Source organism: Cherax quadricarinatus, chromosome 13 (assembly GCF_038502225.1).
Source record: "Cherax quadricarinatus isolate ZL_2023a chromosome 13, ASM3850222v1, whole genome shotgun sequence".
In the NCBI taxonomy this organism is placed as follows: domain Eukaryota; kingdom Metazoa; phylum Arthropoda; class Malacostraca; order Decapoda; family Parastacidae; genus Cherax; species Cherax quadricarinatus.
The window spans coordinates 7,511,443-7,535,722 of record NC_091304.1 but is presented as its reverse complement, the minus strand read 5'-3'; the positions used below and the strand labels follow the sequence as shown (position 1 = coordinate 7,535,722).

General features: G+C 37.1%; 1 protein-coding gene across 1 annotated transcript; it reads left to right on the top strand.

Annotated features, from left to right (window-relative positions):
- Positions 1-5: 5 nt before the first annotated feature.
- On the top strand, positions 6-22,552 carry LOC128688608 (nucleolar complex protein 4 homolog A). The gene is made up of 12 exons (XM_053776505.2): positions 6-226; positions 4,358-4,460; positions 5,969-6,064; positions 6,561-6,679; positions 9,151-9,255; positions 13,857-14,007; positions 14,390-14,605; positions 17,382-17,442; positions 19,237-19,347; positions 19,893-20,053; positions 21,353-21,549; positions 22,325-22,552. The coding sequence occupies exons 1-12, from the start codon at positions 116-118 to the stop codon at positions 22,442-22,444; spliced, it is 1,551 nt and encodes a 516-aa protein (XP_053632480.1). The 5' UTR covers positions 6-115; the 3' UTR covers positions 22,445-22,552.
- Positions 22,553-24,280: the final 1,728 nt, after the last annotated feature.

Sequence of the window (24,280 nt, the reverse complement as noted above, 5' to 3'; positions counted from 1 at the left end):
ATTAGTAAAGATTATCATGATGGTGTGGGTGATGGTAGTGCCTCAGGGTGGTGAGGAACCTTTCAACCCATCACTAACAGCGTTGATCCTGGCATGTGCTCGGGATATCTGAACCATGCTTGATACTAAACCTACCAAGAGGACTATGAAAGTCCTCTTGAAAGAATTTAAGGCTGATAAAGTGAAGAATGCCAACGTTATCGTTGATGTATTGGAACGTCTGGAGGTAAGGACGAAGATGTTCCCTAATTCACTCATATCTGATTGTCCTCAGGCTGTCATTTTTCAGTTTGACTATTTTAATTCCCTTCCAGGATGTCCCCACAAGGAAAGTTCCTGGACGCTGGTGAGGGGCTCTTGGTCTAAGGAATTGGATCTGTGCTCCGGTTCCTTGAATTAAACCTGAATACCTTCCATCCCCCCCCCCCCCCACAGGCGCTGCATAATCCTACGAGTTTAGCGCTCCTCCTTGATTATAATAATCTTCCAGGATGTGACCCCACACTAGTCAACTAACATTCGTGTATTTACTTAGTGCTAGGTGAAGAGGGATAGGCGGTGTATGGAAACTTGCCCAACTTACCCCCCAATGAAAAGCAGGGGTGCCACTAGTACGATAAAAGACAACACAGTAAGTGTCAGGGGCCCAAGACTGTTCAACTGCCTCCCAGCATACATAAAGGGGATTACCAATAGACCCCTGGCTGTCTTCAAGCAGGTGCTGGACAGACACCTAAAGTCAGTACCTGACCAGCCGGGCTGTGGTTCGTATGTCGGGTTGCGTGTGGCCAACAGTAACAGCCTAGTTGATCAGGCCCTGATCCACCATGAGGCCTGGTCACAGACCGGGCTACAGGGGCAATGACCGCCGGAACCCTCTCCAGGTATACACTTCAATACGTTTGATAAATGGTTCTGAAAACCGACAGCTTGAAGATTGAGACACTTGTGCAGCATATGGGAATCTTTATTAAGGAAATGTTTTGCTACACAATAACTTCATCAGTCCAGTACAAAGCAGAAAGGGGGTAAGGAGAGGAGGAGTTTGAGGTAATCAGTCCCTCAGCCTGGAATCTATGTGTTCAGTCCATCACTCTAGATACCTCTCATGGAAGGTTTCTTGATGTTGGTGAGGGGCTCTCGATCTAGGGAATTGGACCTGTGCTCCAGTTTCCCGAATTAAGCCTGAACACCTTCCACATTTCCCCCACAGGTGCTGCATAATCCTGCAGGTTTAGTGCTCCCCCTTGATTATAATAATAATCTCTCTAGATAAAGATTTTATTTCTTTGTAAAGGTTACAATGTGTAATTACATTTTTGGTTTGCTAAGTACAAAGAGAGCTACTATCATGCTGGGGCATTTCGGGCAGACTAGTCATAGTGTACATAATAACTACTTAAATCTAGACAAGATAAGAGTGGTTAACTTTTATTAAAATCCTTATACTATAACCTTAATACTAATGCAAGGTAGTCAAGGGGGAAGTTTATAAGAATAATTATCTTGAAGTTGCACATAATAAAAACAATATTACAAATACAGTGGAACCTCAAATATCGAACTTTCTTCAGTCCAGAAGGCTGTTTGAGTGCCTTTACCGAATGAATTTATTCCCATCAGGAATAATGTAAATTAGATTAGTCGATTTCAGACCCTCAAAAATACACTTATAAAAGCACTTACAAAAATACACTTACATAATTGGTTGTGTTGGAAGCAGTTCGATTTGTGAGGTTCCACTGTAAGGGTTCAAACAGTAATATTTCATGGATTGGCAGATGTTTAATAGACTAGAGGTCATATAATATAATATTTGGGAGAGTTGCTTCCAACTGATTAGAAGTTGTTTTGGTTGGTTTGGTAAATATTGAGAGATGAGATGATTTTTAAGCAAAGTCCTAAATTTATAAGTAGCCAGGGGATCCTTTACCTGTTCAGGTAGTGAATTCCAGATCTTCAGACCCTTTATGTGCATTGAACATTTGTATAGTATGAGTGTGAGGGTGTGAGTTAGACCTGACTAGCTTGTGCTACTAGGCCAGATGCTGTGCTCCTTTCTTTAGTGAATGTGACCTGACCTAACTAGGTTGGGGCATTGGCTTGGGCTGGTGGGAGACTTGGACCTGCCTCGCATGGGCCAGTAGACCTGCTGCAATGTTCCTTCTTTCTTATGTTTTTATGAGACTGACACAAGGGATGCCGTAGAGTGCTTTATGCCTTGTATTGTGACTGTTTTGTTGTATTTGTCAAGGAGAAGTTTAAGGGGAGTATTTATATTGGAGTTTATGGTTTGTATATGCAGTAGGCACAATAATATGAGTGTATGTCTCGTATATTTAGTAAGTTCAGGCTTTTGAAAAGTGGTGAAGTGTGCTGTCTAACACAGGAGCTTTCTGTTGGGTTATTGAAGGTAGAAAGAGTGATGGACTTAACACATCGATTCCAGGCTCAGGGAATGATTACCTCAAATTCCTCGTCTCCTTATTCCCTTTCTGCTTTGTATTGTACTGATGAAGCCACTGTGTGGCGAAACATTTCCTTAACCCCTTCAGGGTCCAAGGCCAAAATCTGAAGTGGTACTCCAGTGTCTTAAGAAATTTTGAAAAAAAAAAAATTATTTTTTCTTACAGAATTAAAGAGTATATTTTTGTGAAGGTCATAAGACAAAAAAAAAAAAAATTCTGATCAGTACTTACCGAGATACAGTGCCGAGAAGTTTACCCCAAATGACGTGGTGGTGGCAACAGCGACGATTTCCACGTACACACATAACTTTGTTTACCGTTTTTTATATTTTTTTTCTTTTCTTTTCCAATTTTTTTCTTTTCCTACTAACATTTGGGGCCTGAGAGACCAATACTGTATATAATGAATACAGTGGACCCCCGATTAACGATCTTTTTTCATTCCAGAAGTATGCTCAGGTACCAGTACTGACCGAATTTGTTCCCATAAGGAATATTGTGAAGTAGATTAGTCTATTTCATACCCCCAAACATACACGTACAAACGCACTTACATACACTTACATAATTGGTCACATTTGGAGGTAATCGTTATGCGGGGGTCCACTGTATATAAACTCACTGTATTGAGCACAATAACTGCACTAAAGTTATTATCATATTGTTTACCACTGTTGTTTATTACAATAAACATGCACAAATCTTGTATAATACAGTGGAACCTCAAAAATCGAACTGCTCCCAACACAACCAATTATGTAAGTGTATTTTTGTAAGTGCTTTTATAAGTGTATTTTTGAGGGTCTGAAATGGACTAATCTAATTTACATTATTCCTGATGGGAATAAATTCATTCGGTAAAGGCACTCGAACAGCCTTCTGGACTGAAGAAAGTTCGATATTTGAGGTTCCACTGTACTAATGTTCTATCATATATTTACATATTTACAATCACTGGACATGGTTTTAGAACTGCTGGAGCTTGTGGAACTCCTTGAAACAAGGTACCATGCACAGAGGTACCTTACATTCCTCACACAAAAACCGAGTGTCTTTGCGTCTTTGTTGCCGTCGTTTTGTTCGTGCACAGACAATGCATCTCTTCTGAGCAAATTCCTTCTGAGTTGAAGGAAGCTGTATTATGAAATGATCACCTTCCCTCCTCAAACGCTTGGGTATATCCTGAGGAGTTAGAGGACCTTGTTGTATAGCAGGTGTTGTTACCTGGTACTTCATTATGAGTTGTCTGACAACAGACAAACAAAATTCACCAACTAGCAGGCAGTGCAATTTGCATCAAGTAGATAAATTATAGGGGATAAATTGAGAAAATCTTCCAGGGTTAATTGAGTGTGTGTGTGATGTTCAGATAAAGTGGGGCAGTTGAAGTGAGTGCAGTTGTAATGCAGCAACTTTTATATTGATTGTTTTTATTTGTTATAATATGAAAATGTCACTTATAAAATCAGTACATGTATACAGTATATTGCTCTACTTTTATGTATTACTGACAACATTGTACTTTATGGTTCTTGATGCTAGTGAAAGGTTCTTAATCCAGAGAATGGAAGCTTCCTTCTTTTTTCTTTGATTGAATCTGATGGCCTCCTGTCTCTTATTCCTCAAGTGCTGTATTAACCTCCTGGTTTAGTGCTCCCCACGAATACAATAATAATTGTTCCTTGAGTAAGTATTACATAATTTTTTTTATCCTACTTGTATCTGTTTTTCCTGTTCTTTATTATTTTAGTTACTATAGTATTTTCGAAGTTAATTCTTTTATCATAATTTAGCAGAGAAGATATGAAAATGTCTACTGTATTTACATATCCCTCAACTCCATTTCTAAACCATAAAATACTGAATTGCCTGTTTTTTTATTTTTTCAGAGTAATGAAGCAGGGACTATCAAATCTGCCATAAATGGGTTGCACAATATTTTTACATATCTTGTGAATGAAGAGGACATTAAGGTTCCACCTAAAAGACCTGGTAAAGACTCAAGTTTGTTCTTTCTTTCTTTCTTTCAACGCACCAGCCATATCCCACCGAGGCAGGGTGGCCCAAAAGGAAAAACGAAAGTTTCTCCTTTTTCATTTAATAATATATACAGGAGAAGGGGTTACTAGCCCCTTGCTCCTGGCATTTTAGTTGCCTCTTACAACACGCATGGCTTACGGAGGAAGAATTCTGTATTTAAAGAAAGAATATTAAGATTTATATTTAGTCCAATATATTTATATAATGTGGTTTGTTTTCTTCTTTAGTTTTTACTAATTAATGAATATACAGGAGGCCCTGCTGTACAGCACTTCGCTTTACAATGTTTTGCTAATACAGTGGTTTTCAATTATACCCATTCTTCATTTTACCTACAATAAATATATTCACCACTCATTATAAGCTAAGGATGAAAATATTTGAAGGTAAGTAATGTGTGTACTGTATATGCAGTTTTAAGGCCTATCTCTATTGCTCATTTAATATATGATAGTGTAAACATATGAAAAGTGGTGAAAAAAAAAAAGCTGTACAGCTGTATAAGTGGGGCTCACCTCTATCAATAATGCACAGGAGAATAAACCCCCAGTATATACACTAAGATATTAGAATGTAAATTGTAATTTGTATAATGGCTATATTATCATTTAGTTACACTGTAAAGTATCTGTATAATTTAGTGGTGTATTATTTGTGTTTAAATTTACTTTTGTGCACATACAGTTTATATGAGTTTAGACATATGAGAAACAAAGAAAAAATATATCAACAAAGAGATATACAGTACAGAATACTGTTCATCAATGTAAGACTAAGAGTGAGGATAGTCATCATGAAAAACAGGATGAGTTGTTATTGATGCAGTAATAAGGTTCTGCCTGTACTCTTGCATGACAAATTGTATAGGGAAGACAGATAAGAATGTGTGATCAAATAATGTTACTAATCCATTATAGGGAATACAATTACTGTATTGTACTGAATGTAAGTAAGATTTATAATACATTTAAATAATAGAAATGCAAAGCAAAAGGTTAAGCAGATGGATCTGTTGTTAAGAAGTAAACATGCTTGAGCAAATGCTCACCTCGTCCGTCACTCAGGGTCAGAAATAGGGAATATATAATATTTTATTTTCACTGTGTAAGAGAGTTACATAATTAAATTATGTTAGAGAGAAAAATTAGAGAAAATATTTTTAAAATATCAATTCATTACAAAGTCTTTTGATAATTAAAGGATAAAAATAAGGTGTTTATTATATTAATATGTTAATATTTGGGGCCATATTTTGTTTGGTGCTATGTGTGGATATATGGATTGCTGCATTACATGAAAAAAAAGTGTCAGGCATGAAACCTTCAAGAAGAATGACTTAATTTCTCTTAAACTAATTATTCCTTTGTGATACTATTTGCTCGAATTACAGGGACTAGAGGATTTATTCTATTTTGAGAAATTATAAATGGAAATTGAAATTTTGGTTATTTGATTTGCAGGCAGTGTTGAGAGTGCAAGTGACACATTTAATCGGTGGCTTTATCAAAGGTATGAGGAAACACACAAGAAATTGCTTATTCTAGTAGGACATAAAGGTAGGTTTCTGTTATGGTTTTTTTTTTGGTATTCAGCCTTACAGTGTTTAGACATGCTTCATCTCTGCAAAAATAAAAGGTTTATTGCATATTATATTTCTTAATTTTCTTGCATTGTCTTTGGCTTGTTCACTGATTTCATTCATTCTTCCATACCAGACTCATTCATGGTAATCTAATGCATGGGGTGTCCTGCTTTCCTATGTGCCTTTGAACATAGTAACTTTATCTTCAGGATTTTTTTTTTTCTGACTTTTTCTTCCTCTCTGAAAGCATCAGCATATTCTACTGTAAATTTAATAGTAGGTTCCATCAACATATTCTACTGTCATGCAACACTGAAGTGTCCTGTCAATTTTAGTGCTCATCATTAATTTTTGTTTTGAATTCTATGGAGAGTAAGTATGTCAAAAATGTCCATGCATAACATAACATTGTGCTCAATAGTAAATGTTATACTATAAAAGTATTATTAATTATTTATCTATTGTCTTAGATCAATCTGTACAGGAACTGGCACTCTGCTCAGTCATAAAATTCATACAGTCAGAAGGACGACATCCAGTAAAGAAAAGAAAAGATGTTGTCTACCAGTTCCCCCAACACATATTACAGGTAAAATTGAGAAATTTATGGGAGATACAAATACAAATACAGATTTTTATTTTCTTGCAAGATTACATTGAGATTATGTGATTACAATAATGAGTTGCAGTGCAGAGAGAGCCACTATCATGCCTTGGCATTATGGGCAAACTAAATTTAATAGCTTACAGACTACTAAATACTAGAGAAAATGATCGTAGTTTGTTTAAGTTGTACATACAATACAATTTTTATTTCTTTGCAAGTTTACATTGAGATTCTTTAGTTACAATAATGAGTTGTAGGCAAAGAGAGCCACTATCATTCCATGGCATTATGGGCAGACTAAATTAATAGCTTACAGACTACTTAAAACTAGAGAAATTGATCATAGTTTGTTTCAGTTGTATATCTGTTTTTATTTAAAGAAGACAAGAAGTTAACTCAAGTTAAAATCTGGGACAAATGTGGCATAATCATGAATATTTTAAAAATTAATAAGAGATTGAAGTTAGGAAGAATGTATGTACTGTATAGTGCTGAAACAGATTTTCAGAGAAGGTACAGCATATTGTAATTAATGAGGAGATCGAAAGGAGGTACAGTGGAACCCCGAATATCAGCTGTAATCTGTTCCAGAAGGTCAGCCTAAATTTGAAGCGATATTTCCCACAAGAATTAATGTAAATACAATTAGTCCGTTCCAGACACCCAAAAATATTAACAAAAAATACATTTTTTAAAGATTAATTATAGTTTTGCATACACTAAACAGTGAAAACTAAATAAAATAAATAATTGAACATTTAAATCACTATTACATACTTTTATTGAAGACTCTTGTTGGCTTATGGAAGACAGGGAGGAGGAGAGAGGGAGGACTGATTAGTGTTTGGAAGGGGAATCCCCCTCCATAAGGACTCCAGGCATCAAAGCCTTCTGTGGGGTTACTTCCCTCCCTGCCTGCTACACTCGCTGCATGCCTACTACAGTCCCTGCATGCCTGCTACAGTCCCTGCCTGCCTGCTACTCTCCCTGCCTCCCTTCCATGCTCCCTGTTTCCCTGCTACACTCCCTGTCTGCCTGCTACACTCCCTGCCTCCCTTCCATGCTCCCTGTTTCCCTGCTACACTCCCTGCATGCCTGCTACACTCCCTGCCTGCTTGCTACACTCCCTGCCTCCCTTCCACACTCCCTGTTTCCCTGCTACATTCCCTGCCTGCCTACTACACTCTTTGCCTGCCTTCCACACTCCCTTTTTCTTTGCTACACTCCATTCATGCCTACTACACTCCCTGCATGCCTGCTACACTCCCTGCATGCCTGCTACACTCCCTGCATGCCTGCTACACTCCCTGCCTTCCTTCCACACTCCCTGTTTCCTTGCTACACTCCCTGCCTCCCTGCTACACTCCCTCCCTCCATGCTACACTCCCTGCATGCCTACTACATTCCCTGCCTGCATACTACACTCCCTGCCTCTCTCCACATCTTCCAATGAGCCCAGGGTGGCTTATTTCACAGTCGCACTTAATAAACAAGCACAAAAACCAATGGATTTTAAGGAAATGTTTGGATGAATGCACGGAGTATATGCCCATTCACAGAGAGACACGGAGACTGACTTGCCTACGCTCGGCGGGAGGCAGGTTGACGCGTATAATACGGCTGATTTATGAGGCACTGGTCAAAATACGGAGCTAAATTTCTGCCCAAAAACTGGCCTAAATATGATTCAGTTGATAAACACAGTGGCCGATATTCGGGGTTTCACTGTATTGCATAATGCAAAAGTTACATGATAATATGTAAATAAGATGGACAGAAGCATAAATGAATATGAAGAATGAAATGGTTGCAACTTAAAAAATACTGAAAATATGTATTAGATGAGGACCTTTAAGGAAGAAAAGGGAAATAAATGTGTTCGTGAGAGAGGGGTTTATAGTTTTGGAATATGCCATCATGTACTGTATATGAATTGTGTTTACTCTTGAGGATGCCACCCTATACACAATATGCTGTGTGTAGGGTTTTCTGTATTGAACTGTTGTCTGAGGAGGGATCAGATTTGTTCAAAGCTTATGATATGTACTTTCTTGAATATTGACTTGTATAGAGCTTTGTTATCTCTCTCTAGACTCAGGAAGATATATTTTACTACCAAAAGTTATATTATTAATAGTTCAAATATTTCTTGTGTACAATTAGGACATGCTTAGGGCTTTTCATTTATAAGGTATTCTTGTGTGATTTGGTCAAAAATGTTGGCTACATCATAAAATTTGCCATACACTTGATTTCAACATAGGCCCTCATTATATTAGGAAAATCTGGTAAATTAGTTTCTATAGATTTTTTTTTTTTTTTTTTTTTTTTTTTTTTTTTTTTTTTTTTTTTTAGCTTTGGGAAATTACCTGTTGATTTGACAAAGTACATTAATATGTGTAGTAAATGAATTTGTGGGTTATATTTTTATTTTGCAAATAATTTCTCCATAGCCTTTGATGATGCGTCTCGTATCAAGTACCGTGGATAACCGACACTTGATAACTATGCTGTACGAGTATATGGAATGCCACGACTTCATGTTCTTTACTCTCCTGGTTTGTATGGTTTATATTTTATAGCTGTAATACATTGCACATGATTTGATAAAATGATGTAATTTAATCCTTAAACTGTCCAAATGCAGATCTACGTTCACTTGCGTGGCGCTACGAATATTTTGAAAAATAAACAGAATCCTTTTTTTTTTCTTTTAAAATGTAGAGCACATTTTTCTACATGTTATAGGATTAAAAAAAAAATTTAGGGTCAGTAGTTACCGAGATATAAGACTGAAGTTGGCTCTGGATGCTCACCTGACGGCAACATCAACTTCTGCTGCTTGCAGAAGTGTTGCCGATATACCTTTCTTCCTCGTTTTTATTTTAATTTATATATTTTTTATGTTCTGATAATTACCTTTACCGGGAAGTAGTCTCCCTCTCTTCTACACACCCTAACCTGAGGATAGTGAGGCTCAGGTTAGGGTGTGTAGAAGAGAGGGAGACTACTTCCCAGTAAAAGTAGGTCTTAGACAAGGATGTGTAATGTCACCATGGTTGTTTAATATATTTATAGATGGGGTTGTAAAAGAAGTAAATGCTAGGGTGTTCGGGAGAGGGGTTGGATTAAATTATGGGAAATCAAATACAAAATGGGAATTGACACATTTACTTTTTGCTGATGACACTGTGCTTATGGGATATTCTAAAGAAAAATTGCGAAGGTTAGTAGACGAGTTTGGGAGTGTGTGTAAAGGTAGAAAGTTGAAAGTGAACATAGAAAAGAGTAAGGTGATGAGGGTATCAAATGATTTAGATAAAGAAAAACTGGATATCAAATTGGGGAGGAGGAGTATGGAAGAAGTGAATGTTTTCAGATATTTGGGAGTTGACATGTCAGCGGATGGATTTATGAAGGATGAGGTTAATCATAGAATTGATGAGGGAAAAAAGGTGAGTGGTGCATTGAGGTATATGTGGAGACAAACAACGTTATCTATGGAGGCAAAGAAGGGAATGTATGAGAGTATATTAGTACCAACACTCTTATATGGGAGTGAAGCTTGGGTTGTAAATGCTGCAGCTAGGTGGTGGTTGGAGGCAGTGGAGATGTCCTGTCTAAGGGCAATGTGTGGTGTGAATATTATGCAGAAAATTTAGAGTGTGAAAATTAGGAGGTGTGGAGTTAATAAAAATATTAGTAAGAGGTCTGAAGAGGGGTTGTTGAGGTGGTTTGGTCATTTAGAGAGAATGGATCAAAGTAGAATAACATGGAGAGCGTATGAATCTAGGGGAAGGAAGGTGGGGTAGGGGTTGTCCTCGAAAAGGTTGGAGGGAGGGGGTAAAGGAGGTTTTGTGGGCGAGGGGCTTGGACTTCCAGCAAGCGTGCGTGAGCGTGTTAGATAGGAGTGAATGGAGACTAATGGTATTTGGGACCTGATGAGCTGTTGAAGTGTGAGCAGGTTAATATTTAGTGAAGGGATTCAGGGAAACCAGTTATTTTTATATAGCTGGACTTGAGTCCTGGAAATGGGAAGTACAATGCCTGCACTTTAAAGGAGGGGTTTGGGATATTGGCAGTTTGGAAGGATATGTTATGTATCTTTATACGTATATGCTTCTAAACTGTTGTATTCTGAGCACCTCTGCAAAAACAGTGATTATGTGTGAGTGAGGTGAAAGTGTTGAATGATGATGAAAGTATTTTCTTTTTGGGGATTTTCTTTCTTTTTTGGGTCACCCTGCCTCGGTGGGAGACGGCCGACTTGTTGAAAAAAAAATTACGGTTTATAATAGTTCTTGTAATTTCATAGCCAATCTTTGTTCGGACACTAATATTAGGTACTGAAATAGTGCTCAAATAGTCACAATCACATTGACAGGTGAATATTTACACCTACTTGGGTTATTTACTATTGTCTAGAATGGAGCGAAACAGAATGACTTCAAGAGTGTATCAGTCTGTAGTGGAAGGAAGGCGGGGTAGGGGTCGGCCTAGGAAAGGTTGGAGGGAGGGGGTAAAGGAGGTTTTGTGTGCGAGGGGCTTGGTCTTCCAGCAGGCATGTGTGAGCGTGTTTGATAGGAGTGAATGGAGACAAATGGTTTTTAATACTTGACGTGCTGTTGGAGTGTGAGCAAAGTAACATTTATGAAGGGATTCACGGAAACCGGCAGGCCAGACTTGAGTCCTGGAGATGGGAAGTACAGTGCCTGCACTCTGAAGGAGGGGTGTTAATGTTGCAGTTTAAAAACTGTAGTGTAAAGCACCCTTCTGGCAAGACAGTGGAGTGAATGATGGTGAAAGTTTTTCTTTTTCGGGCCACCCTGCCTTGGTGGGAATCGGCCAGTGTGTTAATAAAAAAAAAATAATAGAAATATATATAAAATATTTATAGGTCCCATGTTTTCATGAAAGGCATCCCTATACTGTTGACAGCCCAATGACATTTGATAAATACCCACTGCTCCAGCTAACCCTCTCTGTATATGTTATCACTGTTGCACACAAACATGTCTGTCTGTCTCTGTCTGCCCGTCTCTCTGTCTCTGCTTATATGTCTTTCTGTCTGCCTGGAGTATAGTATATCAGACTCCTTAAAGAATGGTGTTATGACATCTGTTATCAGCCCAGTGACATTTGATAAATGGGCACTTGGGGAACCCTGGCTTTACTTGTTTTCACTGATACATACAAGCATGTTTGTCTATCTGTTTGTCTGTCTGTCTATCTATCTATTTATCTATCTGTCTATCTTTGCTTGGAATTTTTGGGTTATCCTAGTTTACACTATGTATAATAACTGTACCTATGTGTGCATGTGAGACAGAGATATAGATAGACAGAGATATAGACAGAGACAGCCAAAGCAAGCCAGCCTTCCGAATACATAAGAACATAAGAAAGAAGGAACACTGCAGCAGGCCTACTGGCCCATGCAAGGCAGGACCATGTCACCCTCTCCCCCCTCCCCAGCTTAGACCAATTACCCACCTAGTCAGGTCACATCCATTGAAGGAAGAAGCATGTGATCAGACCTAGTAGCACAAGCTCGTCAGGTCCAACTCACACCCACCCACACTCACCCATGTATTTATCTAACCCATTTTTACTTTCCTCTTAAAATGGGAGTGTTAATTAATGCAACATGGCATCAGTGAATCCTTGGTGTTTGCCACGCTATTTGCTCTAACTGCCGCTCAATTGAACTGGTGCTCCCAGAAGGTACTAAGTGCTCCCAGATTTTTTTTAATACTGCGCACAGAGTGCACAGACCCATTCTTTCATGTCTAGGCGACTCAAGCCTGTTGTGCCAAATTTGAAGGAATAAAAAATAAAATGTTGATCTACGTTTGGAGTGCTACATGTGCAAATGTAGATCTACGTTTGGACAGTTTAAGGGTTAATTCTCATTCATATTGATGCAAAGGCACCTACATACAGCAGTAATTGTTTCTTCTTTATGTTATAATTTATGCATGTTTTTAATTATATTCATGGAACAGTAGTCAGCAAAAAATATTTGTCATGCATAGATCAAATGGAAGTTATAATACAGTATGCAAATGGTGAATTATTGCAGAATAATTCAATTCTGTGCTTCTATTATGAAGTCTCCATCCCTAAAAGGGTGGCATTATGTACCGTAGATTTCTACCCTGACATTTTTATTACCCTCAAGTGTTTAAAATTTCTGAAAGAGTGGTTGCAGCATTGGACAGACAGTTGTACATGCTTGGCTATCACAAAAATAATCAGTTTCCACTTGTATTGATGAACACTTGTGTGGAGAGAATGAGGATTCATTCTCAAAAATCATATATATGTGAGAAAGTAAAAGGAAAGGAACTGAAAAAAATAGTAAGGCACAAATTAAAGGGAGTGGCACTGCATTGTTAGTGTGGTTATAAGTGACATTTTACTTAATATTTCCAGAGTACACAAATATTTTCATGATAATGCATATCTTAATTTTTGACATTACCCAAAATTATGTAGATTTTAATATGATGTGGGGTTGCTAAAAGTATTATTCAGAGGGCTGAGAAGGGGTTGTTGTGATGGTTTGGACATTTATGAGAGGATAGAGCAAATTAGAATAATTAGAAGGGTACGTGGATCTGGAGTGAAAAGGAAGGGTAGGGGCCATCCCAGAAAAGATTGGAGGTAAGGGGAGTAAAGGAGTCTTTGAGTGTTAATGGCATGGATATCCAATAGGCTTGTGAGAGTGCATTAGATAGGAGTGAATGGAGGTACAGTAAGTGATTTTTATGATTTGGCCTTCTATTGGAGTGTGAGCAAGGTAACATTTATGAAGGGATTCAGGGCAACCAGTTAGCTGGTCTTGAGTCTGGGGGTGGGTAGTACAGTGCCTGGAGGACTGTTTGTACTGTAATGTCAACATGCTTCTGGCAAGACAGTGATTGAATGAGTGACAGTGAATGTGTTTTACCTTTTTCAGGTTAAACCTTTCTTGGTGGGAGATGGCCAGTGTGCTAAAAATAACTGGGTTCTGTAGTGTTTATGGTAAACAGTTTTAGCTTTTCTAAAAGTTGGAAGTGATAGTCTAATTATTCTCTTATGAAGAAATTTTAATGTATTAATAACTGTAAGATAAATAATTAAGATGATAATCTGACTATATTTTTTATTTTTTCAGGTCTTAAGCACCATAGTAAAAATGCAAAAGGGTAAGGATGTCTCAGTGACATTCATGAACAATCTGTTCCCCTTGTTAGAACAGATCAATATACCAATGGAAAATGCTGCTAACCTTGCATACCCCAAACTTTTGCTTAAGCAACAAGATGGTAAGTCTTTATTCTAATCTAGAAGTGGAAGTTTCATGTTAATATGTAAAGTTGGTATCTTATTGATTATATACTGGTATAAAATTTTCAAGACATGGCAAGAATAATTGCTTGTAATTTTTAGCTCTGACAATTATTTGAATTATTTGAAGCTTTTCACACAATTGGTTAATTTTATAAGTTTATGAACAATTTACAGATGAAAATAATTTTCTTAGATAAATTTGTAGAAATTAAAAATGTGATAAAAAAAATTGAGAGCCCAGCTACATATTTCATAAAAGGTAGATAGACAGCTACAACAGATGACCACAATTGCAATTTATTAAATACATGGCAGTCCAGTATAGAGTTTAGTAAAAGATTTTTTTTTTCTTCAAAGGTAGTGAAACAGGTGAAGATGAAGAGCTGCCCATGTTCGTCATTCCATATGACAAGGCTAAAAGAGCCATTAATACCATCTGGCCAGAGGTGCTCAGATACCCTTTAACAAATGATCTTTATCGTCGTTGTCTGATCCTCATACCTGAGAAGGTGATGCATCACCTCGACAAACCCATTAATCTCACAGATTTCTTCATGGAATCCTATAATATTGGTTAGTAAAAGTAGAATAAATTGATTATGTGGAGTTTTATATTATTTGCTATTTTTATTTTTGCGTTTTTCCTGTTTAGTATTTGCTGGTACATTAGAAGTACAAAATGTATTTTAAATTTAGAAAATATGAGATGGAAAGGAAGTGTATGAGCTTCAAACAGCTAACTTCATGGGTGTGAGGTAAGCACTTTTACCACCAACATTAAAACTACTTCAACCAGAACCTCCACCAAATTACAGGATTGATATTTCTGGCCATTACCCCAGATTACAATTTATGGTACTTCCAGTGCCAACTTGTATACACAAACTACCACCTCAAATTTTTTTTTTTTTTTTTTCAACAAGTCGGTCGTCTCCCACCGAGGCAGGGTGACCCAAAAAAGAAAGAAAATCCCCAAAAAGAAAATACTTTCATCATCATTCAACACTTTCACCACACTCACACATTATCACTGCTTTTGCAGAGGTGCTCAGAATACAACAGTTTAGAAGCATATACGTATAAAGATACACAACATATCCCTCCAAACTGCCAATATCCCAAACCCCTCCTTTAAAGTGCAGGCATTGTACTTCCCATTTCCAGGACTTAAGTCCGACTATATGAAAATAACCGGTTTCCCTGAATCCCTTCACTAAATATTACCCTGCTCACACTCCAACAGATCGTCAGGTCCCAAGTATCATTCGTCTCCATTCACTCCTATCTAACACGCTCATGCACGCTTGCTGGAAGTCCAAGCCCCTCGCCCACAAAACCTCCTTTACCCCCTCTTTCCAACCCTTTCGAGGACGACCCCTACCCCTCTTTCCTTCTCCTATAGATTTATATGCTTTCCATGTCATTCTACTTTGATCCATTCTCTCTAAATGACCAAACCACCTCAACAACCCCTCTTCTGCCCTCTGACTAATGCTTTTATTAACTCCACACCTTTTCCTAATTTCCACTCTCCGAATTTTCTGCATAATATTTACACCACACATTGCCCTTAGACAGGACATCTCCACTGCCTCCAACCGTCTCCTTGCTGCTGCATTTACCACCCAAGCTTCACATCCATATAAGAGTGTTGGTACTACTATACTTTCATACATTCCCTTCTTTGCCTCCATAGATAACGTTTTTTGACTCCACATATACCTCAACGCACCACTCACCTTATTTCCCTCATCAATTCTATGATTAACCTCATCCTTCATAAATCCATCCGCCGACACGTCAACTCCCAAGTATCTGAAAACATTCACTTCTTCCATACTCCTCCTCCCCAATTTGATATCCAATTTTTCTTTATCTAAATCATTTGATACCCTCATCACCTTACTCTTTTCTATGTTCACTTTCAACTTTCTACCTTTACACACATTCTCAAACTCATCCACTAACCTTTGCAATTTTTCTTTAGAATCTCCCATAAGCACAGTATCATCAGCAAAAAGTAACTGTGTCAATTCCCATTTTGAATTTGATTCCCCATAATTTAATCCCACCCCTCTCCCGAACACCCTAGCATTTACTTCTTTTACAACCCCATCTATAAATATATTAAACAAACATGGTGACATTACACATCCCTGTCTAAGACCTACTTTTACCGGGAAGTATTCTCCCTCTCTTCTACACACCCTAACCTGAGCCTCACTACATTCATAAAAACATTCATGAAAATATAAAACTTCATTTAAAAACATTATATTACAGATTCAGCATAGAATATGTTTATTTTGACAGCCATCAAAACATGTAATTAGTGGTATATGAATTGTGAGTATGTAATAATTTTTGTCATATCATTAATCATATTTTAAAATAATATGGAGAAAATAGGTAAGCATGCAGAGATAAATAAAAACCAATATAAGTGATTAGTTATGTTCTTGGTACATTATTTACATTTTAAAGGTTTGCCTAGTAGTTACATATGCCTAGGTACTAAATTATGTAAAATTTGCTACAGAGCATCTTGATGACAAGGACAATAAAATAAATAAAAACACTGTAGTAATTCCCAATCTTTATTTATTGTACTGTAATATGTGTGTGTGTTTATTTATGTGAATTACTTCAACATTACCTATGCACATTATAGACATCATCATCTGCCAGCTTTCATATTGATAATTTATTTAAACCATTTTGCTTACTAAATACCCAGTACCTTTTTTTTTTTTTATGTATATATATAACATGTTGGCCATCTCCCACTGAGGCTGGGTGACCCAAGAAAGGAACATTTTCACCATCATCCACACATAATCGCTGTCTTTGCAGAGGCACTGAGATATGACAGGTTAGATGTTACTCCAAACAGCCAGTATTAGGTTCCAAAACACCATTTGTCTCCACTCCTATCAAACATGCTCACACATGCCTGCTGCATGTCTAGGCCCCTTGCACACTAAACCTCTTTAACCTCCTCCCTCCATCCTTTCCTAGGATGACCCCTTCCACTCTCAGTAATTTTACTCCATTGTGCAATGAATGCAATGGGTTTTTCCTCTGAAATAATAGAATTTATGACTGATACAGGAAGATCAATGGTATATTGATGAATTTTATTGCTATGTTGACCTTGCTAATTGTACTTGTTCAACCTATTTGCATGTATTGTATGTACCTTAGTGTAGTGTACTTATATTTTTAGTCATTATCTAAAATGCAATGACTATTTATTACATCTGTTCATCTATTTTCTTGCTGTTATATACACCAGAACAGTACTTTTATCAGTGGGTAACCTTATAATCTCCAGATGTTTCTATTTCAGGTGGAGCTATCAGTCTCTTGGCCCTTCAGGGAGTGTTCATCTTAGTACATAAACATAACTTGTAAGTTTCTGTTCTCCTCTTATAACTTTGAGATATTTAATTAATGCATCATATTAGGTAGTAGGTTGATAGACAGGAAGGTACAGCCTTCCTTCCAGATGAATGTGAAATGGAGGCCTGTAGCTGTTTTATGCAATGATAGAATCTCTGGTGTCTTCTTTCTGTCTCATAAGCATTCAAGATAACAGGTACGTATATCTTGCTGCTACGGCTTACACTTAGGTCACACTACACAGGTATGAACATGTACATGTATATACACCCCTCTGAGTTTCCTTCTATTTTCTTAAGAGGCGACTAAAATGCTGAGAACATAGGGCTGGTAACCTTTCTGTATAAATTACTAAATGTAAAAAGAAGTGTTTCTTCTTTTTTTGGGTCACCCTTCCTTGGTGGTAGGTGGCCAGTGTGTTAAAAGAATTAACGTTATATATAATGTCATGCATTATAAACCAAACTCAGCTTGTCCAACAATCTGAGCATCATCTTTCAATAAACTGGCCGTATCCCACCATGGCAGGGTGGCCCAAACAGAAAAATATGAATTTTCTTTTTTTTAATTTAGTAATTTATACAGAAGAGGCTACTAGCCCCTTGCTCCCGGCATTTTAGTTGCCTCTTATGGGATATGGCTTATGGAGGAAGAATTGTTTTCTACTTTCCCATGGAGATAAGGGGAAATGAACAAGAAGAACTATTAAGAAAATAGAATAAAACCCAGATGGGTGTAAATATATGTGTATACATACATGTGTAGTGTGACCTAAGTGTTAGCAGAAGTAGCAAGATATACCTGGTATCCCACATGTTTATGAGATGGGAAAAAAAACACCAGCAATCTTCTTCTTCTTCTTTCAACACACCGGCCGTATCCCACCGAGGCGGGGTGGCCCAAAAGGAAAAACGAAAGTTTCTCCTTTTACATTTAGTAATATATACAGGAGAAGAGGTTACTAGCCCCTTGCTCCCGGCATTTTAGTTGCCTCTTACAACACGCATGGCTTACGGAGGAAGAATTCTGTTCCACTTCCCCATGGAGATAAGAGGAAATAAACAAGAATAAGAACTAGAAAGAAAATAGAAGAAAACCCAGAGGGGTGTGTATATATGTGCTTGTACATGTATGTGTAGTGTGACCTAAGTGTAAGTAGAAGTAGCAAGACGTACCTGAAATCTTGCATGTTCATGAGACAGAAAAAAGGACACCAGCAATCTTACCATCATATAAAACAATTACAGGTTTCCATTTCACACACACTTGGCAGGATGGTAGTACCTCCCTGGGTGGTTGCTGTCTACCAACATACTACCTAGGTGTGTCATCGTTGATAAATATAAATTTAGACTGACTTTAGAGTGGTTGGGTGGGGTTGTTATGTTATATATAACCTCAGCAAAGTTTGGTTACGCTGCTTGATCATATGTATAAAAACAAGATGAAATTAAAAATAATTTTTTTAACACAGCTAAGCTTTACTCATTAGGCAGGACATAGAGTGCAGGCCCAGTGATCCTTCAGACCCCAGTTAGGACCTTGCAGTGACTAAATATCAGTGTAGAAACTTGGTAGAAGTACAGTGATAATCTATTCTAGTTGAAATATCTTTTTCAAAATAGATTGAGATATTCTGAATTAGGGGGTGTCATTTGAATTGTGATGTCCATGCATTTCTGGTAAGACAATTATTGAATAAATGATGGTGATGGTGAATGCATTTCCTTCTTTAGATCACCATACCTTCGAAGGAAATGGAAGATGTGGTAAAAAAAATTAGTTACTTTTTATTTTCTCAGAGAGTATCCAGACTTCTACAAGAAACTGTATACTTTGCTTGAGCCAACTGTGTTCCATGCCAAATATAAACCAAGATTCTTCATGCTATGTGACCGTTTTCTTGCCTCATCGTAAGTACAGTAATAGTAAGCGTTTTGACTATTGTTTAACGTTTTCTTTGTAAAATTAGTGATAAAAGTATCAGAAATCATTGAGAGAAAACGAAGATACTATATATTTCTCTAGGAGGTGCTTAATAAGCCAGGTTGTTATGTCTTTGTGGGTCTGCAGGCCATAGGCAGCAATAACCTGGCTGATCAGGTGGCCATCATAGAGGCCTGACCTCAGGCATGTCTGTGAGAGTACCAAAACTCCTGAGACTCTTAACAAGTATGACACTGAAAATAGTTGTTTTAGTTGTAATACACAAATATGTTTTAATTATTTGGTTCACAGTAAGCCTTATTTGGTAAATTGTGGGCCCAATAGATTGTCATTCACTAGCCCACTGTGACTGGATTTAAAATGTAAAATTACCCTTAAGAGACAAACTGAATAGTCTGAGCACATATATAAGAGCTTTTATATTATCTTATTAGCCTTACACATATTTTTTCTACAGTTGTGGGGGGAGGGGATAGAAAGAATAAGAGTATTGCAAATAACTTTTGTACAGACATATTCCAGAGTACCTAGTTGCTGCCTTCATCAAGCGCCTGGCGCGGCTCTCCCTTGTAGCGCCAGCTTCGTCTCTTGTTCTCATTCTGAAGTTCATTGCAAACCTTCTCATTAGATTTCCAGGGCTGAAGAAGCTCATAGATAACCCAAATTCACAAGGTAAGAAATGTTGTTGGTTTTGTGTCTTATGTTCTGTCATAGAAGTAAAGGAGGAAAAGTGTAACGTTATAGGAGTAAAACCAAGAGCAAAATAAAGAACTTTGCACATGAATAGAAACCTTCAATATTTGTGGTAGTGTACATGGTGTGAGTTTTTATAAAGGATGCAGAACAAATTGTGCTATCTAGTCTGTTCATAAACTTATTGCATCATTGCTATTTTGAAGAATGAGCACCACCATTTATTCCTAGACATGGTTTGTGTTCTGTATACTATAGGGAACAATAATTAATGGAAAACTGAAATGATGGAATTTTTTTTGGGGGTGTAGGGACATGATGGACTACAGCCAGAGCTTTAATGCAGTCCCTTCAATGGCAGTGCTGTGATGCTTGTGAAAGGCTCTTGATCCAAATAACGAGTTATCCTCTTAGATCACATGTGATCCCTTCCATTTCCCTGGCTCTGTATGACCACTATGGGCTTATGAAAATCTATTTTGCTGATTGTTAGTGTTTTATATTCTACGTTATATCTCATGGAAATGCTGGTGATGATTCAATGATAGACTGTTTACATGTTAAGTTAGTTGTGAGAACATAACCTGTTAAGCTTTTTAATCTAAGAAGCACTCATAATTTTTGTGTCAATTATATAAAGAGCAAAAGGATGTAAGAATAATAATTCTGAATGAAATGCAGTGTGTTAAGGGGATTATTCACTGCTATGTTGGTTAAAAATTATTCACTGATTTCGTTGAAGATTTTCAGTAAGTACCAGGGTTATTGGATTATCTTAGATAATGTGTAACATTTCATTATGTTTTGAGAGAGAATATTTTTTTTACAATTACAGTACTTGTCTTCATAATTAGTTATCTTAGAGTATTACATTTCACTGTATTCTGAGAGATAGCATACTGTGTTTACATTTACTGTCTTCATAGTGGTTACTTGTAATATTTTATACACTGTAACATTTCATTATATTCAGAGAGAGGTCAGTGTAGACAAAAAATAGTGTCTTAAATTATGTATAAAATTTCATTGTGTCCTGAAAGAAAATTTTTTGTTTACTGTTAACCTGTCTTCATAATCTGTGTACATTTACCACTACCCAGTAATAGTATGATACAATATTCACTATGATAAGTGACAAAAAATATAATAGTACATACATATCTCTAGGTACACATGTTATTATGCCCCTTAATTTTGTTTATCATTCTCTTAATATGAAGTCATGCTAAATGTTAACCCTAAGTAATACTTAAGTAATAGTGTCTGATCTCTTTGTAGCCTTGGAGTCTGACCCATATGATGCCGATGAGCTTGACCCTGCCAAATGCCATGCCTCTGAAAGTAGCCTGTGGGAAATTGCCACCCTAAAGCAACATGTTCTGCCATATGTTTCAAGAGTTGCTGGGTTTATTGACAGAAATTTGCCAACAGTGGAATATAATATATCAGAATTTGTAGAAACATCTTATGAAGAGGTAATCTTATTATTTTTTGTTTTATCCTGGACCTAATGGTTAAAACTCCTGCTTTTAGTCTTTTTCTGGATTGTTTTTGAAAGCATGCCACATATGTTGATGAATTTTGTCTTCTTTTTTGCCCTCTTCAAAGGTTCAGCAAAATATCTATGTCAGTACTTTATTTAATATTCACTTTCTCTTTACCATACTAGCTGGATTTATTACTACATACAGTTTTGAATAAATAGCCTGTCTTTTGAATCATGGTACAGGCGGGGATTGAACTTGTGGCTAGCAAGTCGTAAAACTCCAGACTGGCACATTAACCATTGGGCCAGTTGGCACAGTGGCTAACGCATCAGTCTGGAGTTTTACGATTCACTAGCCTTGAGTTCAGTCCCCTCCTGTACTGTGGTTTGTTTGCAAAAATGTCATTACGATTTCATGAGTCAAACCTGTCTTTCATTGATGCATGTAAATAAATGTTCATTTAATATTGCTACACTGAAGGCAAAAAGCACTGCAGAAAATGCCGTAATTGACTTTTTGTGTTGGTGTGGCAAAATGGAAATTCAATTGCTGAAGTGTGCCTTAATTTATTACGTATTTATTTGTATATGGAATGTAACATTTATTTACTTTCTTTTATATTGTCATAATTTTTAAAACTAGAAATCTTTTCATTTATTTTATCTAATCTTCCATGTTTTCATTTTATTTGGCCCACCATTTGGTTATATGTATTCTCAGTTTTTTCAGAAGTTTATTTAACGTTAGTTGTTTCCTTTTTCAGATATTTGAGCGAGCATGCAAGATGACTGTACGAGAAACTGTGGCTACCACTTTTCATAAACCTCTGGGACTCTTCAATTATCATGATGATCAGATGTCTCAGTTCTGGAGTGTAGTGTGACCCATCTTAGTAATAAGTATTTTAAGTAATAAATTATGGATAATTATTTGATATTTTAATACAAATTAAATGGCAAGAAATTGTATTAATAAAACTTTTGGAAAATTACATGTTACTTATATACTTTTATGCCAGTTTGCTTGTCTTTAATATTACTTCTAATGAAACTTGACCTAACGAACAAAATTGGAATGTTATCCAACCCTGAGCAAAATTTTCTGATGAAGACTACTAGTATAGAGATCCTCATGTGAATATTCTCTCTTGGTTCCGGCTGTAATGATCTCGTTGAAGAAGAATGAAGAGAGTGCCCTTTTCACAACAGGTTTATAATGAGGTTGTTGGCATGTTGTCATATCTGCAAATTAATTTTAATGCAGGCAAATGGATCTTGATCCAAGGAATTGGAGCTCCCCCCCATTCCTTGGATTGGACCTGATTGCCAGTACCCAGGCAATATATGACCCTTATGGGTTTAATGCTGTCTCATGAATATAATAAATAATCAACTGAGCACTTAGATGGCATCTGCTTCATGAACGAGGTTCATCTGACACTTGTTTTCAGACTTCTTTTTTATGCAGACCTCTTCAGGGAAAGTGCCTTGATGCTGGTGAGGGACTCTTGATTTAGGGAATGGGATTTATCCTTTCCTTCCCTGAATCAAACCTGAATGCCTCTCACTCTTCAGGGTGCTATTTGACCCATATGAGTTTAGCTTGTCCACCTGAATAAATTTCTTTAATAGAAATGTTTCGGCACTAGGATGAGGGAAGTCTGGGAAGTGATGCTTATCAGGCTGCTAACAAAATGTCAGCTGCTGCACTGCCTTGGTTTAAAAGGTTATGATTTAGTGCTTTCTGCTGAATATGATAACATGAGTACATTCTTGTGAATATAATTATAACAGGAGATGATATAGTGCTGTCTTGTGAATATAGTTATATCATGATATAATTGTATCATGATATAATGTTTTCTTGTGAATATAATTATAACATGATATAGTTCTTTTTTGTGAATATAATGAGAGGCCATGAAGCTGCCACCTACTTGACAACAATATACATCGCCTAATTGGGTGTTGTCCGTTGCTTTAAAAGATTTAAAAATAAATACAAAATGGGAATTGTCAGTTACTTCTTTCTGATGATGCTGTGCTTATGGGAGATTCTAAAGAAAAATTGCAAAGGTTAGTGGACGAGTTTGGGAGTGTGTGTTAAGGTAGAAAGTTGAAAGTGAACATAGAAAAGAGTAAGGTGATGAGGGTATCAAATGATGTAGATAAAGAAAAATTGGATATCAAATTGGGGGAGGAGGAGTATGGAAGAAGTGAATGTTTTCAGATATTTGGGAGTTGACGTGTCAGCGGATGGATTTATGAAGGATGAGGTTAATCATAGAATTGATGAAGGAAAAAAGGCGAGTGGTGTGTTGAGGAATATGTGGAGACAAAAAACGTTATCCATGGAGGCAAAGAAGGGAATGCATGAAAGTATAGTAGTACCAACACTTATATGGGTGTGAAGCTTGGGTTGTAAATGCTGCAGCGAGGAGGCGGTTGGAGGCAGTGGAGATGTCCTGTCTTAGGGTAATGTGTGGTGTAAATATTATGCAGAAAATTCGGAGTGTGGAAATTAGGAGAAGGTGTGGAGTTAATAAAAGTATTTGTCAGAGGGCTGAAGAGGGGTTGTTGAAGTGGTTTGGTCATTTAGAGAGAATGGATCAAAGTAGAATGACATGGAGAGCATATAAATCTGTAGGGGAAGGAAGGCGGGGTAGGGGTTGTCCTCGAAAAGGTTGGAGAGAGGGGGGTAAAGGAGGTTTTGTGGGCGA

Excerpts from the sequence above, each read along its gene's own strand:
- LOC128688608 (XM_053776505.2), top strand. The coding sequence starts at position 116 with ATGCTTGATACTAAACCTACCAAGAGGACTATGAAAGTCCTCTTGAAA. Across the intron at positions 227-4,357 it reads ATGTATTGGAACGTCTGGAG|AGTAATGAAGCAGGGACTAT; the intron begins GTAAGGACGAAG and ends TTATTTTTTCAG. Across the intron at positions 4,461-5,968 it reads GGTTCCACCTAAAAGACCTG|GCAGTGTTGAGAGTGCAAGT; the intron begins GTAAAGACTCAA and ends TTTGATTTGCAG.